The following is a 20,976-nucleotide window of genomic DNA, read 5'->3' on the forward strand; positions in this document are numbered from 1 at the left end:
GCTTCAAGTACTTATGACCTTATGACCTATCCGCTCCCCTGACATCAGAAAGTTCTCGACCCCTCTCCAAAGATGCTGCATTTTGTGTCTACCTTCGATCTTACCAGCCACTGCAGTTCTTTCAGTTCCCTAGGGTGCCATTCTTCCAATGCATGTCCCAGTCTCGCTGGAGGTGGTGGCATTGCTCCCATTGTGCTCCAATGCAGCATGGTCACTGGCACAGCAGCAATGCAGTCGGCACTCTATCGTGCAGCAGATTGTTTTCCCTAAAGCAGCCCACGTGCACCAATGTTATTCACACTGCAGCTCCACTGGAGCCAACGCAGCCCAGTTGCACATTTGCCCCTGCTGCTGCAGCCCAGTTGTGTCATCCATGGCCTGGGGCATGAGAGGCCAAGTCCTTGGGATATGGATATGTAATTATTAATGGTAAAAGATTCCGGGGAGAGGGCAGAAGAATTTGAATCAGCCGCGATAGAATGGCGGAATTGGGCCTAATTCTGCCCCTATGTCTGGTGGTCTTTATGTGGTCTTGAGGAGGCAGTTGAAGTTGAAGATCTAGGTGTGTAATATCTCAACCATGGCACTGATTACAAAGACCATGGCGATCGTGCCGACGATGATTGTTACGCCTTTCAGCAGTCGCCGGTTGACGGGGCGGTGCACCACTGGCTTCTCGGGCGTCTCGAGGTGGAAGGAGGCAACCCTACGCCCATGCACCCAGCAGCGGTAGATGCCGCGGTCGGAGGGCATCACACTTTTGATTTCATACATGCCGCCCATGGCGTCGACCAGCCGGTGTCTCCCGTCACTGCTGCCACCTTGGGTGATAAAGGTGGAGTCGCGCTGCCATAGAACGGACGTGTACACCGACGCCCCCGGGCATGTCATCCGGGCATTGTCACGGATGCCGTGGTACATCGACTGCAGAAGAGTTGTATGTGGCTCCATCCAGTCGAACACCGGCTCCCGACCACACCACCACCGCCACCATTCGCCAATCTCCAGCAACAGAAGATTGGCTGCGATCTCCAATGATTGTTCCTCCTTGCACGGCTGGCGGCACCATTGGTAGTGGAGCTCAGCGCCGCGCCGGGGCAAGGACTGCCCAATGAACAGCTCCATTAGGCCGCAGGGCAAGGTGATGCCATTCACCTCCAGTGCCTCATCCTCGTCCTCGTCCTTGTCGATGTCGCTAAGTTTGGCGTAGCAGAAGCCCATCACCTGCTCCCCTATTACGTTACACCGGTTACAGTCCTGCCATGGTCCCCAGCGGGTGTAGAGCTTGACCATGTGCTGGGAAGAGCCCAAGTTGACCCTCAGGCTCTGGTTTGACAGGATGCTCTTCCCCAGCCCTTGGTGGGATACGTAAACCAGAGACGAGTCCTGCACATCCACCTGGTAGGCGGCTAGGGTGGAATTAGCCGACTTACACAGGTACAGGCCCGTGTCTGTGGTCTTCGCCGTGTCCATGATCAAGGAGCCTCGATGTAGATTGGCTCGGCTTCCCAGATCGCCCATCGGCCCTTGGTACACCGTTAAGTGCCCGGATCTGATGAAGGTGCTGGGTTGGGCTTGAGGCTGGCTGAGGTCCTGGTACTGCCAGTACACGGAGCCTTCTGGTACTTCTGTGGCACTCGGGCAACGCAGGCTGAGCGGATTGTTCGATAGGAAGGCCAGGGAGCAGGGGGCTTTGCCCGAGCAGTTAGCCCAGTCGTCCTGGTTTAGGAAGTTGGGCAAGCCGCCTATTAGAAACAGCATGCCCAGAATGAAAAGCAATACATTTTCATTCCACATCTTCACTGATGGTTCGTCCAGGTGACTGTGGGCTGGAGCAGGGACGTAACTGTCACATCAACTGTCCACTGACCTCATCAATGGGCCCCTTGTGACCCCCGTGACCTCATCAAGTGACCTCATCAATTCCCATGAGTTTAGTTTAGAGATAGAGCATGGAAACAGGCCCTGTGACCGGCCCAATCAACATCGACCATCAATCACCGTCACACTAGTTAGCCCACTTTCTCATCCTCTCCCTACACATTAAGGGCAATTTCTTTTACAGAGGCCAATTAACCTACAAACCCACGCCTTCTTTGGGATGTGGGATATGTCTGGAGCAACTAGAGGAAACCCCTGTGTTCACAGGGAGAGCGTGCAAACTCCACACAGACAGCAACCGACGTTAAGGTCGAACCCAAATCTCTAGCTCTGTGAGGCAGCAGCTCTACCTGCTGCACCACTGTGCTGCCTTATTTCTTCATTGACTCTTTGTTCTCATGTCCTGAGCTACTTTTGTCTGATGATTAGCAGAGGCCCAGAATTGAGATGTTTATATTTTGTACTGTTGTTTATTTCATTTTTCTGCATGTTCATCTAATTTTCCTGTGGACAGTATCTACAGAAGTTTCAACAGTACACAGGACTCGTGGGACTGAGCTCTAGGGGGAGGTTGAGAGAGCTAGGACTTTATCCCCTGGAGAGTAGGATTATGAGGGGTGATCTTACAGAGGTGTCCCAAATCATGAGAGGAATAGATCGGGTAAAGGTAGTCTTTTGCCCAGTGTAAGGGAATCGAGAATCAGTAGACATAGGGTTAAGGTGAGGAGGACCTGAGGGATGACTTTTTTACACAAAGGGTGGTGGGTGTATGGAACAAAGTGCCAGAGGAGGTAGTTGAGGCAGGCACTATCTCAATGAGGCATTTAGACAGGTACATGGATAGGTAAGTTTAGAGGGCCAAAAGCAGGCATGTGGGACTAGTTTAGAGGCATGTTGGTCGGCGTGGGCAAGTTGGGCAGAATGGCCTGTTTCCACGCTGTATGACACGATGCAGTAAATCCCTGGATTACATAGAAATACAGAATTGTGAAGGAACAGATGCTCTCCTGCTTGTGAAACCACACAAGGTCAGTTCAATAACCCCTGGCTGGTTAACTCATCTATGCCATCAGTGTCATTGAATAGAATTCAACACTATAAGGAGGAATGAGCAACACACCAAGTACTGGAGGAACTCAATGGGTCAGGCAGCATCTGAGGTGGGAATAGACTGGTCGAGAAACTTATACAGTCAAATAAGTACATTTTAAAACATTCTATGTAATTAAAAAATCCACCTGTACACTGTCAAAATCTACATGCAAGTACCATCATACGATACATTATGATAATGATACGATAGAACTTTATATATCCCAAATTGATCTGCCAACAGTCATAAAACACAATATACATGAAACATGAAATAATAGTGACAAGTGGAAAGGATTGGGGATGTGTGAAGATTGGGGATGTGGGGGATGGAGAGAGAAGTCAGTCTACCCCACTACAGAAGGGGGAGGAGTTGTACAGTTTGATAGCCACAGGGAAGAAGGATCTCCTGTGGATCTTACACTATTCACACAGTGACCCATCTATGACAGTCAGCAAGGGCTACAGAAAATATCCCCATCTCTAGACTTCTTGCCTATAACTTCACTCCCACCTCATTAACATGAGCAATTGGACCTCAGCTAATATTGTGACCAAACAAATGGAACTGTTCCCATTATACCTTAACCACAAATGTCTTCTCAAAAAAAGTAGATTGCAGCATAGTAAGTTGTGTGTAAAAAAGGGAGTTAAGTTGACACCTGTCTTGTATTGATCTGACTGCAGCGTTGATCCACACTAATGAGACTGAAAGGCTGAGGAATAGCAGTATATGAATCAGTATTTCCAACGCTTAGTATTGACCTGGATTTTAATGCAACCTGCTACAGTTGGCTGATCACCGAATGCAGCTAACACATACTAAACCTGGAAAGTGATAATGCACTCATTATTTTACCACAACATGACAACTGAGAGTATTGGAATAAGGTTTTGCTTGGAAAAAGAAATGCATTGATTTGGCAAAACTGGCTGTGATCTGAAGTCATTGTGAACTTGGCACAGTGCAAAGCAGCAGAGTTATACCAGCAGATTCCTGCCACATGCTTTCTGAAGACCACAAGCATCATTTCCCCAGCATTTTTTTAATGGAAACTGCATTTTATATCAATGTTGATTCACAATTTTAGTCAAATAGCAAAGTCTACGTCAAGAATGTAAAGCATGTCTTTTTATGAGGATGTTGCCAGGACGCATGTGCCTGAGCTATAGGGGAAGGTTGAGTTGGCTGCAACTCTATTCCTTAGATTGGAGGAGGATAAGCTGTACAAAATCATGTGAGGAATTGATCGTGTAGACGCATAGAGTTTCTGGCCCAGAGTATGAGAATCGAGAACCAGAGGACATAGGTTTAAGGTGAGGGGAGAAAGATTTAATAGACATCTGAGGAATAACTTTTTCATACATAGAGTGGTGAGTGTATGGAACGAGCTGCTGGAGGAGGTAGTTGGGGCAGGTACTATTCCAACGTTTAAGAAATATGTGGACAGGTACATGGAGAGGACAGGTTTAGAGGGATATGAACCAAACGCAGGCAGGTGGGACTAGTGTAGGTGGGACACGTTGGTCGGTGTGGGCATGCTGGGCCGAAGGGCCAGTTTCCACAATGTATAACGACATGACTCTGTTTTGTTCACAACTGAAATATCATGTAATGGAGTCAACATTCGTGTTTATGAAACAATGCAAATGGACAATACAGACCAATTATAAACATTTGGCGGAATTATATATAAAACAATCATGCTTATGATGTAAAGATTCTGGGTTAAAAATTCTTATGAAAAATGCATTATTGGACAATTAATGCAATAGAAAAAGGAGAATAAAGATCACGGTAGCTGATGTCAGCTTCATATAGAATTAAATTATATATTTTTAAATTTTGTTCATATAAGGGCGACTGAAATGTACGTGTGTAACCCAAGGTGACCCGATTCCTCAAGCATACCAGTGCATAACACTAATGCTATGTTTTCCAGCCCACAATTACATAGCAGTGCTTGGTACCTGATCTGAAGCTTCAGCCGTAAGAGGCAACGTTTATAATAGGACTCTCAATTAATCAATGCTAACAAGTGTTATTGAAGCATACAAATTAACGTGTTATATTTATATTGCATGTTAATTGCACTCTTCTGAAAGATCCATCTGTGGTTCAGTGCTGAATGACTCAAGGACATTTGTCCCACAGGTTCCCGAAGTCCCAGCATAAAACCTATCCTCCTGCACTGTTCCGTGAGTGCTGAATGTGTCATTAACAGCTGAAGGAGCAGCCTGTCTCCTTGTCATCTCCAACTCTCAATTAGCCTTACACTTCTCACGATGCACTCAGTACATATCTGACACAATGGGAAACGTAGAGCAGATCAGACAGCATTCACGAGCAGAGAAACGAGCAATGGTTCAGACTGAAAAGGGACAGAGGATCCAAACTATAGAGTAGAAACAAGGAAATGCAGATGCAGGTTTACACAAAATGGCACAAAGTGCTAGAGTAACTCAGCAGGGCAGGCAGCATCTCGGGAGAACATGGATAGGTGACGTTTTGGGTTGGGACCCAATTCAGTCTGATTTTGGAGGGTGGGTGTGGTGAACGAAAGCTGGAAGAGAGGAGAGGCAGGACTAAGCATTGCAGGTAATATACCCCTCTTGCCTGTGTCTACCTACTATCTGCCAGTGTGTTCTGCATCTCCTCTCACCCAGCTTTCTTCCCCTCCCCCCACCCCCCGCACATCCCCACAATCAGTCTGAAGAAGGGTCCCGACCCGAAAAGTCACCTATCCAGAGATTCAGCCTGACCACTGAGTTACTCCAGCACTTTGTGTTCTTTTGATCTGCAAACCACAGCATTAGCTTTTGTTTCTTTTCCACAGATGCTGCCTCACCTGCTGGTATCTGCAACATTTTCTGTCTTTATTTCAGATCTTCGGCATCAGTGACAATGGCTGCCCAGTGAGTCCGGCTTTCATTGGCAGGGAATAAGCAAAAGGGAAATGAAATGGAGAAAAGTGGTGACCATGGTAGCAGGTAGACCATGTCAGCATCTGCCTCCTGCTCTGATCATCCACACCCTCCCTACAAATTTAAACTGTGATAATAGCATCTGAGAATAAAAATCATTTATTTTTAAAAATCCACTCGGACTATCTTTGATCGGACTTTGCTGGCTTCACCTTGCACTAAACGTCATTCCCTTATCATGCATCTATGTACTGCAGGTACACAAACATGCCCGAAACGTTGCCTATCTCCTTCGCTCCATAGATGCTGCTGCACCCGCTGAGTTTCTCCAGCATTTTTGTGTACCTTCGATTTTCCAGCATCTGCAGTTCCTTCTTAAACACATTTATATACTGCAAATGGCTCGACTGTACTCACATACTGTCTTTCTACCGACTGGGTAGCACGCTACAAAAGCTTTTCACTGTACCTCAGCCATGATCAGCGATGATTGAATGGCAGAGCAGACTTGATGGGCCGAATGGCCTAATTATGTTCCTATCACTTATGACCTTATGACACGTAATAACAAATTGGAGGAACAGCACCTCATATTTCACTGGGGCAACTTACAACTCAGCAGTATTCATTTGATTTCTCTAATTTCAAGTAACCCTCACATTTCCTTTCTCTCCATCTCTCTTCCACCCGAGTCGTCCTACTAGTTTCACTGTCATCTCGCTTGGTTTCACTGTTTGTATCCCCTCATTATCAACCTTTCCACAGACAACAATGAACCATTGTGGGCTCCACCTTTCCCTGATCTTCAGTGCCGGCTTTGATTTGTTCTTTTCAAACCTTTCATTCATATGTTCTTTGCACCTTTTCATACCTCTAGTTTCCCTCTCCCCGGCTCTCAGTCTGAAGAAGGGTCTCGAGCCAAAATGTAATTTATTCTCCAGAGATGCTGCCTGTCCTGCTGAGTTACTCTAGTATATTGTGTCTATCTTCTATTTGTAGAACAGTGCAGCACAGGATTAGGCCCCTCGGCCCAGAATATCCGTGCAATTATAAGCCAGTGAGCCTCACGTCCAGAAGATTTGGTTTCACATAATTAACTATGACTTGTGTAGGAAGGAACTGCAGTTGCTGGTTTAAACCGAAGATAGACACAAAATGCTTGAGTAACTTAGTGGGTCAGGCAGCTTCTCTGGAGAGAAGGAATAGGTGACGTTTCGGGTCAGTCTGAAAAACGGTCTCGCACTGAAACATCACCCATTCCTTCGCTCCAGAGATGCTGCCTGTCCCGCTGAGTTACTCCAACATTTTGTGTCTATCTTCGTATTAACCATGCCTTGGTTGTATGGATGCAGGACTGGCTTACTGACAGATGACAGAGAGTCGTGGTGGAAGGACAATATTCAGAACAGGTCTGTGACCAGTGTAGTTTGGCAGGGATCTGTGCTGGGACCTCTGTTGTTTGCGATAGATATTGATGACTTGGATGTAAACGTAGATAAGTTGCTTAGTAAGCTTGCCGACAACACCAAGAATGCTGGGGTTGTGGACTAAGGGGAAGGTTGTCAAAGTATACAACAGGATATGGGTCAGCGGCAGAAATGGGTGGAGAAATGGCAGATAGAGTTTAATCTAAGCAAGTGTCAGGTGTTGGAATTCAGGAGATCATAAGTAAGGGGAAAATATGGAGTTAATAGCATGACCCTAAACAACATTCATGTACATTGGTTCATAAATTCTAGGAGTAGAATTAGGCCATTCGGTCCATCAAGTCTACTCCACCATTCAATCATGGCTGATCTATTTTTCTCTCTCAAACCCATTCTCCTGCCTTCTCTCCATAACCCCTGATACCTGTACTAATGAAGAATCTGTCAATCTGTGACTTTAAAATACAAAATGACAAAATTCCACAGCCATCTGCCGCAATTAATTCCACAAAGGGAGTTAGAGAGGGATCTTGGGGTCCAAGTCCATAACTCCTTGAAAGTGCCAACACAAGTATATAGAGTGGTAAAAAAGGCACATGGTATGCCTGCTTTCATGGGTTGGAGCATTGAGTACAAGAGTCAGGAAGTATGATGCAGGATTATAGGACTTTGGTTAGGCCATATTTGGATTATTGAGGATATTTCTGGTTGCCTCATTACACAAAGGATGAGGAGATTTTGCAAAGAAGTTTACCAGAATGATGCCTGGATTAGAAGGTATTAGCTAAAGGGAAAGATTGGACCAACTTGGATCATTTTCTCTGGAACTCCAGAGGTTGAGGGGAGACCTGCTAGAAGTATATACAATTATAAGTGGCATAGATAGGGTAGACAGTGAGGACCTTTTTCCTAGGATGGAAAAATCAAAACTAAAGGGCATAGCTTTAAGGTGAGAGAGATAACGTTTAAAGGAGATGTGCGGGTCAATTTTTGTTTAAGCAGAAGGTCGTAAGTACCTGGAACGTGCTGCCGAGGGTGGTGGCTGAGGTAGATATAATAGTGGCATTTAAGAGACGTTTGGTTAGGCATATGGATATGTAGGGAAAAAAGGAATATGAATTATGTACAGGCAGATAAGAATTGGTCTTGGCATCATTTTGGGCACAGACATTCTGGTCTGAAGGGCCTGTTCTGGCTTTCTGTCCTATGTTCAAACGTGATGCCAAAATAAACTAACCTCCTCTGCTAGCACGTGTCCCATGTCCCTCCAATCTCTAGGATATCCATGTTCCTATCCAAAAACCTATGAAATGCCACTGTCATATCTACTTCAATCACCACCCCAACCAGAGGTGGCATGGATGCAGATACGATCATGGCATTTAAGACACTTTTGGATAGGATAAAGGCAGTGCATACAAACCACCCACCGCTCTCTCCGTAAAAAAAAACACTTGCTCTACAGATCTCCTTTAAACCTTTGCCCTCTCGCCTTAAAGCTATGCCCTCTAACTGGTCTGCAGCTGGGTTGAATTCTTGGGCAAAGTCCATGCATGTCAGTAAAGGGACTGTTCCACTTGGCGATTTTTTTCGGCATCTGCCAGCATGATTGACTGACGTATCAGATCACCGAACAATTTGCGGCGTGATGCGGCACGATGACGTATGACGCGCAATGTTTTTTTCAAGTTTTCAACATTTTATTTGTCGCCACTGGATTTTGAAATGTTCAAAATCTTTTGGCGACACTGATATGACGCCGGCAGTCGCCGAAAAAAATCGCCTAGTGGGACAGGCCCTTAAAGCTTCCCACATCATCAAACCATCAAAAGTATTGGTATTCTATTATTGTTTAATCACGCGGTGAGAGCTGCAGCAATTTTGTTAAATCTGGCATTAATTGCAATTAATATATTACTTGTTTGACAACCTGTAATTTATGTAAGTGCCTACTTATTGGCAAGTTAACTGGTTCCTCGTCCAGGATATGTTCAATTATTTATTTCAGCACCAAATGGATTGAGAGGTACATTTGCCTGATGGTTCAGTCCTGAGTTGTGTAATGGGGAAATGATGATTGCAGTTTAGCATGGCAGAGACAGACTGGTACGTATTGTTCAGGTATCATGGCCTATATTTCAAAAGTGTAGTTTAGTTTAGACATTCAGCATAGAAGTAGGCCTTTTGGCCCACAAAGTCAACGTTGACTTTCAATCATTCGTTCCCACTAGATCTATGTTATCTCAGTCCTGACACATTAGGCAGCAATTTTATAGAGGCCAATTAACCTACAAACCTGCACGTCTTTGGGATATGGGATTTGCGGGATTTGCAGGGTTCGGTGAGCCGCGGGACTGTTTGTACCATCGCCCGCTGGGGAATCGCCTCAGCGCAGAGGGAGAGGAGGAGGGAAGAGACTGCAGCCCTAAGATTTTTGCCTCCACCACAGTGAGGAGGTGCTTGGAGGACTCACTGTGGTGGATGTTAATTTGTGTTTATTGTTGTCTATTATTGTATTATTGTATGTATGACTGCAGGCACGAAATTTCATTCAGACCATAAGGTCTGAATGACAATAAAGGTAATTCTAATTCTAATTCTAATTCTATGGGAGGAAACCAGAGCACCTGGAGGAAATCCATGCAGTCATTGGGAGAATGTGCAAACTCCACACAGACAGCACCCGAGGTCAGGATCGAAACCCGGTCTCTGTCACTGTGAGGCACCATCTCTCCCGAGTATTCTACAAATTAAATCCAAAAAACGAATAGCAATTTCATTTTGACAATGGATGAATAAAAAGCGAGTTCGGTATTACATAGAAAATAGGTGCAGGAGTAGGCCATTCGGCCCTTCAAGCCTGCACCGCCATTCAATATGATCATGGCTGATCATCCAACTCAGTATCCTGTACCTGCCTTCTCTCCATACCCCCTGATCCCTTTAGCCACATCTAACTCCCTCTTAAATATAGCCAATGAACTGGCCTCAACTACCTTCTGTGGCAGAGAATTCCACAGATTCACCACTCTCTGTGTGAAAAATGTTTTCCTCATCTCGGTCCTAAAAGATTTCCCCCTTATCCTTAAACTGTGACCCCTTGTTCTGGACTTCCCCAACATCGGGAACCATCTTCCTGCATCTAGCCTATCCAACCCCTTAAGAATTTTGTAAGTTTCTTCATATGAAAGTCCTGACATCCCAGGAATCAGTCTGGTGAACCTTCTCTGTACTCCCTCTATGGCAATAATGTCCTTCCTCAGATTTGGAGACCAAAACTGTACGCAATACTCCAGGTGTGGTCTCACCAAGACCCTGTACAACTGCAGTAGAACCTCCCTGCTCCTATACTCAAATACAACTGCAGTAGAACCTCCCTGCTCCTATACTCAACTGCGCATGCCCAGGTCATGGGTCATTCGGGAAAAAAACGTTTGTGCCAGCTGAGCTACTGTGTATGTACGGACCTGCATATTCATTCCAATGAGATTTATAACTAAATGTATCCGTCAAATATGTCAGCAGTAGGCCACAGAGTACTGCAGGCTGCACAAATCCACAATTGTATCTATTTAAATTATTGACTCAATACAGCACCAGCCTTGAAAATGCAAGAATGCCTGGAACAAAACCTGTCAATTATCAAATCTCTGGCATTAGCCTGAGTCACAGCCATTCAAATTCGATATTGATTTACACAAATTATAAATTGTGTGGTCAACCAATTTAACACTGTCCTTACATTCCTATCTAAACATTCCTGTGTCTTTCTGTGTGTCTTTTTAATTTGACTTGACTTGACTCTCTGAACAACCGCACAAGAGTTCCTATGTGTGTAAGCACAAACGGCAAATAAAGTTTTTGACCTTTGACCTTGACCTTTAAACAATCTTCCTGGATTGAGGGAAACAAGGAGAATGTGCTGTGTGGGGGTAGGTTGGAAATAACCTGTGGGGTTTGTTCCAGTCTGTCGGGGCTCACAGTTGGGAGCCGGGTCCGGGTGACCGGGCGGTGATAATTATGAGAATTTGCAGCCATTTGAACCACAGCCAAACTAGAGGCGTCACTGAGGAGTGGGCTGCAGCTCCTCAGCTGAAGGGGCCTGTTCTCGCTCTCTTTGAAGGAGGCACCGTCCGCCCCAGCGAGTGGGCAAACGCGGAGCCAACCCATAATATGAGTGGAAGCATTTTCTGTCAGACTTTGTGGACAGTTGGGGAGAGGGATCTGGGAGAGAGAGAGCTGCCGACGCTGCACAGACGCAACAGTTTAATAACGACCCATTAAAACTGCCTTTCGGCCACTCGGCAACCTGGGTTGATCTGATCTGACAGCCCTCTCACTAGCTCGCCGTGTGCCCGATCCTAACGCAGAACCTCCACAAAACCTTTGGGCTTCGGGTCGCACCTGCACAAAGAGCCTCTACTAACAAGGGCTGGCAAACTGTGCTGGCCAACGTGCACTGGGCGAGATGGCTGGGGGAAACACACTGCAACCACCGCAAACTTGGAACAGCACAGACCCTCCACTCAATCTAACCTATACTAAAGGGCAGGCATTTCACAGTTAAATGTGGTATATCGGATTGGCGACTCCTTCACAGGGCCAACCCTGTACTCAGTTTTCCTCGGAGACGAATCTTTGCCTTAACGGTACCTTCACATCGCCTGTAGGTAAAGCATCAGCCCACATCACACTGATACAGTCGCTGCCTGCCTCAGATTAAATATATTTTTACACATAAATTATGAATATAGATAAGATGTTTCAAACACAAGTAATATTTTCTTATTCCAGTAGCAAACACATTAAGGATTAAATGAAAATAATATATTCTTTAATTTTTTGAATATCTCCTAATTGAAGATTAATGAACTGAACTAGAACTAGGACTGTGTAAGTTGTGTGCGAACAGCAGAACAAGAAAGGAAGCTATTGACCTGACAGAGTTCTAGATTAAATCCTTGGTAGAATAGTTAACAATTTATTCAGTTTATACAATGCTGCGTTCGCTTTAAAAAAAATCCTGAATGACCTTCGACAAATCCCATGATTCATTGCATTTATCGAGATACCGAACTCGCTTATTGTAAAAACATGGCTGTTATTCAATTTCATTGTTGTTGATGGGCAAATTCTGTTCTGAAATCCAGTTTCTGTAGCACAATGTACAAATGCATTGAAGATATGATTCACCAGAACAGCAAGATTGCACAGCAGAGGTTGTTGTGGCATCAAACAAAGTCTGCTGGGCAAAGAGTTTTACCTTTCACAGCGTTGGGTTACAAGGGCTCAGTACAAAAAGCTTAGAAATGTATTGAATGGCACAGGATTCATGTGCAAGCATTGACCTTGAGATGGTTTGGCCAATCCTGTAGAAGTAGTCTTTTATGGCCTGGTTCAAAGATGCTTAAAGACAACTTGCCATAACACATTCTCGTCTATGCAATCCAGCAGTCAGAACAGGCTACAGATTAGTGCCCATTAATTTAAGACCTTGAAGCAGATCTACTTTAGAATCTTCTGCCTACCCAAACCACATCGCCATCAGGACCCTGAACACACATCTCCCCCTGCTCAAGAGTTTGGACATCATGCTACAATTGTGTAGAACGTTGGTTAGGGTGCACTTGGAGTTTTGCACGTAGTATTGGTCGCAGCACTACAGGAAAGATGTGATTGCACAAGAGAGGGTACAGAAGAGAATCACAAGGATGTTGCCTGGATTAATGAGCTATGAAGAGAGATTGGGTAGACTTGCTCCAGTGAAGGCTAAATTGTAGTGTGCTAAAAGTATGTAAAATTATGAGAGGCATAGATAGGGTAATCAACAAGAGGCTTTTTAGTTTAGTTTATTGTCCCGTGTACTGAGGTACAGTGAAAAGCTTTTTGCTGCATGCCAACCCAGTCAGCAGAAAGTCAATACATGATTACAGTCAATCCATTTACAATGTACAGATACATGATAAGGGAATGTTTAATGCAAGGTAAAGCCAGCAAGGTAAAGTCCAGTCAAGGATTTTCCCAGGTAAGGGATGTCTAAAATTAGGTTTAAGGTGAGAAGGAGGGGGTTTAAGAGGATTTGAGGGCTAACTTTTATCACACGTTGCAAAGTTAGTATTTACAATGAGCTGCCAGGAGATTCTGGAAGCAGGAACTGTGAGCATTTAAGGTGCATTTGGGCAGGTTTTAAATGAACAAAGCATAGCGGGATTTGGAATTAATGTAAGGAATTGGGAATATTACAGATAGCCATGATGGTTGGTCAAAGGGCCTGTTTCTATGCTGTGCAACACTGCAACTCAAACCTCGGCCACGAGCAAATAATTATGATACCGATCCGCTGATGTGAATTACTCCTTGACTTCGACCCTGATTTCCATTCACAGAAACCTCCTATTACACAAAATACTGGAATAACTCAGTGGGACAGGCAGCATCTCCGGAGAGAAACATCAAGACCCGAAACATCACCCATTCCTTCTCTCCAGAGAGGCTGCCTGTCCCACTCAGTTACTCCAGTATTTTGTGCAATGGGAGGTTTCTGTTAATGGAAATCAGGGTCTGAGTCAAGGAGCAATTCACATCAGTGGATCAGTATCATTATTATTTGCTCGTGGCCGAGGTTTGAGGTGCAGAGTTTATTTCAGCATTTTGTGTCTACCTTCGACTTTATCTGCAGTTCTTTCCTACATCTCCCATTGCACCTTCCAACCCCACTTCCAATCCCCCCTCCCCCCAGCCTTCATTCACAATGACCCTGCCCCAACAACATAACCTATATTACTAAAATTCTGTTCTTGACCGGTTTTGGCCATCTGTGCTGCAATTTCCGAGAGAACGCCGCCACCTACGGCCGTCATTTTTGGCCACCTCGCTCAGAGCCCCCCTCCGCCGTATGTGTGCTGAGGATTTTTCCCGTTGATGAAAAAATGACAGAGATATTAATGTTTTTACAAAATTCCCCATTCTCTCTGCTGCCGGCAGGTGGGAGGGGCTATAAAACCAGGAAGTGGTGTGCCTCACAGTCTCTTCAAGATGGAGGAAGGCAGAGGGTCACGTTTCTCTGAGCTGTGAATAACACTGAACACATGTCTACTCAAATGTAAGTGTCCTTAGTGGTTCTAAAACGCTTGCAGAATGTGTCTATTGATTCTAAAATGTTTGCAAAAATTGTCTATTGGTTCTAAAATGTTTGCAAAAAGTGTCTCTTTTGGTTCTACAATGCTTACAGAATGTGTCTTTTTTGGTTCTAAAATGTTTTTTAGGCTCTCTCCCCCTTTCCTCTCCTCCCCCCCTCTCCTCTCCCACCCCCCTATCCTCTCCCCCCTCCCTCTCTCCCCCCCTCTCCTCCCCCCCCCCTCTCCTCCCCCCCCCTCTCCTCTCCCCCCCTCTCCTCTCCCCCCACTCCTCCCTCCCCCATCCCTCCCCTCCCCCTCCTCTCCCCTCGTTTTCACCCCCCTCCCCTACCCCACCATCCCTCCCCTAAGCCCCCCTCCCCTCCACACACCCCTACCACTTTCCCTCCACCATCCCTGCTCCCCACCTCTCCCCCTCCCCTCTCAGCACGCCCTCTCTCTCCCCCTCCCTCTCTCCCCTCCTCTCTCCCCTCTCCTCCCGCCTCCCCCTCTCCTCACCCTCACCCCCCTCTCTCTCCCCCTCACTCTCAACATCTCTCTCTCCTCCCCTCCTCCCCCACCTTTCCCCCCTCACCCACCCTCCCTCTTCCCCTCCTCTCCACCCCCCTCTCCCTCTTGCCCTTCTCTCTGTGTCTCTGTCTCTGCCCCTTCTCTCTCGGCCCTCACTCTCTACCCCCGCCCCCCCCCCTCTAGATGTGACTGCAAGTTGGGGGCTATGCGTCAGTAGATAGGGTGGTTATGGGGTAAAAGGAGCAAATTAATAATATTAATATATCAAGGGGGGTAATTAGCGTGAGTGCCGGGGGGGATAGTTTGTGTGTGTGACGCTGCATGCCGCCTCCCCCCCCCCCCTCACCCGCACGTTGGGGGAATAGACCCAACGGGTCTGCACTTGGTCTAGTAACATATGAATCTAGGTGCAGGAATAGCCATGTAGCTTGTGAAGCCTACCTACCCACCATTCAGTATGATCATGACTGATCTGCCCCAGGTCTCATCTCCTCTTCTGTGCCAATCTCCCATTGCTCTCAATGTCCTGATCTTTCTCATCTGTATTTACTCCCTTTAAATTTTAACAATGATCTGGTCTCCACAACCGTCTGAGGTAATCAATTCCAGAGTTTTATCACTGATTGTGAGAAATTCTTACATGCACCAGTATTAAATGCCTACTTCCTAATCTTTAGATAGAGCCTCAAGTGCAGCTGCAATGAACAAGATTCATATATTGCCGTAAAAATATTGTGTCTTTCTGCACCCCCTTGTTTAATTTACCTTTCAAGGCACTGGAGAATTTATAAACCAGAGACATGGAGTGGCACAATGGCAGAGTTGCTGCCTTACAACGCCAGAGACCCAGGTTCGATCCTGACTATGGGTACTGTCTGTATAGAGACAAGTCCGTTCGCTCCGAGACCGCGTGGGTTTTCTCCGGGTGCCCTGGTTTCCTCCCACCCACCAAAGTCCTACAGGTTAATTGGGTTCGGTAAAAATTGGAAACTATATCTAGTGTGCAGGATAGTGCTCGTGTTCAGATATCGCTGGTCGGCGCGGATTCGGTGGGCCAAAGGGCCTCTTTGCGCGCAGTATCTCCAAACTAAAACTAAACTAAACATGATGCCTTTTATGATTTCAAGATGTCCCCCAAGTGCTTTACCGCCAATGGGAAATTAAAAACTGTTTTAATTTTACAAAAGCAAAGCCTCACAATTTATACAGCTTGGAAGGCAAAGATTTATGGTGAAAACCTTTCTCCATCAAGATTATTGATGAAAAAATTGGGGACAAGCTTTGAATAATTATCTGATCATTAATTAAAAAAAGGAAAGTATTATTTGCAACTGAAGCTCAAACTTCCAATCTATATATATTGATATATAATGATTAACAGTCAAACTGTTAAGCATTATTGCAACGCAAGATTAATTATTAGCCCAATCTTTTCTCTAATAGCCTGTAAGATGTTGCCCAAAGACTAGATGAAAGAGGCTCCACATGTAAATACATCGCTTACTGCACAGGACTCCATGTGCTAACAGTTGCTTAATAAATTAAAGTCACATTGAGACGTATTTCATGAATATTTCTGTAAACATTAAAACATTATGTAAAGCCTGAACAAGTGCAACAGAATGTTATTAATTATTGATGGGTTTCCAACTATAATTCATTGTCTTCTAAATTAAATTAGATTAAATTAAATTCCACTTGCATTCATCTCAGGTCTCACTTATTCTCAACATTATGTTTAAGTAATGAAGATCGCTGCTTGTTAAACTACTTATTATTAGCAAAGATAGACACAAAATACTGGAGTAACTCAGGAGGACAGGCAGCATCTCTGGATAGAAGGAATGAGAGACCCTTCGAAGGGTCTTGACCCAAAACATCACCCATTCCTTCTCTCCAGAGATGTTGCCTGTCCGTTGAGTTACTCCAGCATTTTGTGTCTATCTTCAGTGTAAACCAGCATCTGCAGTTCCTTCCTACTTAATATCAGCTCTGTTTCCAAGAGATGAGAATTGTCTGGCATACTGCATGATATAAACATCTGAAGAAACCTAATCACCCACAAATGTTTTTGATAGCTTTTAAAATGAACATGATTACCAATGTGTGAATATTACTCAATATTTCTCATCTGTCTCAAAACCACAAATTTCCTAATGTCTTCTTTATTTTTCCCACCCGGAAACAATTAATACGTACATTTTAAGTTAAAAAAAACAAGTCAATTTATATGAGGTGATTATGTAATGAAAGTGTGATTTCACAGATGACTTGGAAAAAAAATTGTGAGACTTTGTTTAGAAAAATACAGGAAGTTATTTAACTATGAAAATAAATATCTTAGTGACTGACAGCAATTCCATTTCCAGTGTTGAAATAAAACTTGTAATATTTAACCTCTCCTCGGGTTACTGAAACCTCCACCCCTCTCAATTTTCTCCAGAGATGTCGCCGCATCCACTCGGTTACTCCAGTACTTTGTGTCTTTTTTTTTGTAAACCAGCAACTGCAGTTTCTTATTTCTCCTTTCTAATTAACCTCAACAATTTCTCATCTCATCTCTGGTTTTGAAGTTAAAATCATTGCTTCAGTCTTCATATTTTTCCAGTTGCTGTTCTTCATTGCACCAAGGCCAATTGGACTGTCTGACTCTCAGTATTTCTTTGTTATCTATGATCTTTTCATTCCACTGCTCAATTCACCGTACTCTTTTGACCTTGTCTTGTGCTGTTGTTCAGTGCCGCCCTTACCTAATGTCTCCAGAATTTCACTGCACTCTCTCCTTCAGTTTCAATTCCCCAGTATTCTCACCTCTCTTTTCACTCAAACCTTTCACTTGATAAGATTTTCAACCTCATTAAAATCCTCTTATTCTAGTTCCTGTTTGCAATTATCTCACTGCGTTTTCCAGCATCCATAAGGTTTCACTCCTTGTTATTTCCACACAAACCAACCTCCCTTCCATTGACTCAATTCATACCCCACGCTGCCTTGGCAAGGCCAGCAGCATAATCAAGGACGAGTCGCACCCTGGCCACTCCCTCTTCTCCCCTCTCGCATCAGGCAAAAGGTATAAAACGCACAACTTCAGATTCAGGGACAGTGTCTTCCCAGCTGTTCTCAGGTGACTGAGTCATCCTACCCCATCCAGTGAGCAGTGCTGAACTACTATCTACCTCATTGATGACTCTCTGACTAACCTTGATCGGACTTTGTTGGCTTTACGTTGCAGGAAATATTATTCCCTTATCATGTATTTATACACCGTAAATGGCTCGATTGTAATCATGTATTGTATTTCCGCTGACTTGTTAGCATGCATAAAGCTTTTCACTGTACCTCGGTACACATGACTGATCAAATATTTTAGCTGTTTTGATTTGTGTTTTCCAGTATTTCCTTTAATGAATCATAGAATCAGGCTATTTGCCTGATCCGGTGGGAAAGTTGGTTTCATTTAATTCCTGTATTAAATTTTGCTTGATTTATAAATTATAATCCTACATAGCTATAAAAACAAAAGAGAGAATAGTGCTTTCTGAAATTGGAAACAAATACAAGGATTATGGAAATATGGAATCAATCCACATATCAATTAGTTTCTAGTTATGAGTTGGGTGTTTTGTAGATTAAAAAGTGCAGGCATATTTATCATTTCTTGCTGTTGGTGTCCATGGCAGATTGTCCTTCTATAAACTGCTTAACCTGTATAAATGGTCAGTCTGAAGAAGGGTCTCGACCCGAAACGTCACCCATTTGTTCTCTCCAGAGATGCTGTCTGTCCCGCTGAGTTACTCCAGCTATTTGTGTCCATCTATGTTCATGAATAGCTCTTTCCAACAACCACCAGGCTCTTTTTGTGTCTGTCTAAAGGCTTGTTCAGCTTATTTAATTAATTTATTTTATTTAAAATCTTTTGAGTCTTTTTGCACCACGTGTACTCTTTTTGTACTATAAAAAAATGGCCAAAATGTGAAAATCTAGCCTTTATTTTGTTTTACCATCATAAGATAGATGTTGGTTATGGAAAAAGATAGGACCAGTCCTCAAATGAAAGACCTATATTGGGCAAGGCTAATTTTGATGGTACTCAACAGGAACTTATAAAGGTTGATTGGGAAAGGCTGTTACCACTTAAAGGGCCACCTGGCAAGTGGGAGGCATTTAAAGGAGAGATAGGAAGCCATGAGGTCCAGCATGAAGGGCAAGCTTGCAGAATGAAGAAACCCTTGTTGACAAGGACTATTCATAAGATCATGATCATGAGATAGGAGTAGAATTCAGCCGTGTTCAAAAGGGAACTGCAGATGCTGGAATATCGAAGGTACACAAAATTGCTGGGGAAACACAGCGGGTGCAGCAGCATCTATGGAGCGAAGGAAATAGGCGACTTTTCGGGCCGAAACCCTTCTTCAGACCTCAGAATTCAGCCATTTGACACATCAAGTCTACTTCACCGTTCAATCATGATTTATCTATCTCTCCTAACCCCATTCTCCTGCCATCTCCCCATAACATCTGACACCCATACTAATCTCTGCTTTAAATATATCCACTGACTTTGCCTCCACAGCATTCTGTGGCAAAGAATTCAACAGGTTCACCACCCTCTGACTAAAGAAATTCCTCCACTTCTTTCTTAAAATAACATCCTTTCTTTGACACCCTTTTGAAGCCCTTGTCAGGAAAATGGAGACATATGTCAGGTGCAGGCAGCTGCGATCAAATGAATCCTGTAAGGAGTAGAAGGTGGCTCATTGGTGGAGTTGCTCCATTACAGTGCCAGAAATCTGAGTTTGATCTTGACTATGGGTGCTGTTTGCATGGAGTTTGTATGTTCTCCCTTTGACTGTGTGTCTTTTCTCTGGGAGCTCGTTTCCTCTCGCACGCCAAAGATGTACAGGCTTGTCAGTTAATTGGCTTCTTTAAATTGTGAATTGTTCCTAGTGTGTAGGATAGTGCTGGTGTATGGGGTGATCGCTGGTTGGCGTGGGCACGGAGGGCGGAAGGGCTTTCTTCCACACTGTATCTCTAGAGTCTAAAGATTGAAGTCTAAAGGAGGTAGGAATATGCTCAAGAAGGAGGTTAGGAGGAAAAATGGAGAGATCCTTGGAAGAAAAGGTTAAAAGAGAATCCCTAAACATTAAGGCAAGGCAAGGCAACTTTATTTATATAGCACATTTCATACACGAGGCAGACTCAAAGTGCTTCACATAAAGACATGTCATACAATAAATGAAATAATAAAATGAAATAAAATAGAAGAACTAAAAGAAAAGAAAAGCAAAATTAAAAATGCATTATAAAAAGTGCAAAAGTTAAAAGTGCAATGTAGTTAAGATTTAGCTGAAAGCTAAAGTAAACATAAAAGTTTTCAGTCTTGTTTTAAAAGTGGTCAAAGTTGAGGCAAGTCTTAAATCTTCAGGAAGTTTATTCCAGCTATTTGTTGCATAGTAACTAAATCCTGCTTTCCCATGTTTTGTATTTACTCTGGGAATCACTAGCAGATTGGTTTCAGAAGATCTTAGCGGTCTAGAAGGCTTATATAGTGGAAGCATGTCAGTGATATACTTTGGTCCTAAACCATGTTGTGATTTATAGGTGAGCAGCAGGATTTTAAAATCAATTCTCTGACATACAGGGAGCCAATTTAAGAATTGGTGTAATGTGTTCAAATTTTTTGGTCTTTGTTAGAACTCTAGCAACAGCGTTCTGAACAAGCTGTAGCTGCCTGACAGGTTTTTTTTTGGAAGACCTGCAAGGAGACCGTTACAATAATCTAGCCTACTATTAATAAAGGCATGTACAAGTTTTTCTAAGTCTTGAGCTGACATGAGTCCTCTTAATCTTGCTATTAAGTGCATTAACTAGGGAGGAAACAAATTTCCTTAGGGATCTATTTTGTATTCTATATGTGGAGCCATTTGAAATGGGCAGGATCTGAAATTACTGCTGCTCATCTGCAATTATTATGGTGAAGAACATGGAAGCTAGTAAGTTCATGG

General features: G+C 44.0%; 1 protein-coding gene across 1 annotated transcript; it reads right to left on the reverse strand.

Moving 5' to 3' along the window:
* Window positions 1-558: 558 nt before the first annotated feature.
* On the reverse strand, window positions 559-1,797 carry LOC116990055 (protein FAM187B-like). The gene has a single exon (XM_033047581.1). The coding sequence runs from the start codon at window positions 1,795-1,797 to the stop codon at window positions 559-561; it is 1,239 nt and encodes a 412-aa protein (XP_032903472.1).
* Between the last annotated feature and the right edge of the window lie 19,179 nt (window positions 1,798-20,976).

The sequence above is a fragment of the Amblyraja radiata genome, chromosome 30 (assembly GCF_010909765.2).
Source record: "Amblyraja radiata isolate CabotCenter1 chromosome 30, sAmbRad1.1.pri, whole genome shotgun sequence".
Lineage (NCBI taxonomy): Eukaryota > Metazoa > Chordata > Chondrichthyes > Rajiformes > Rajidae > Amblyraja > Amblyraja radiata.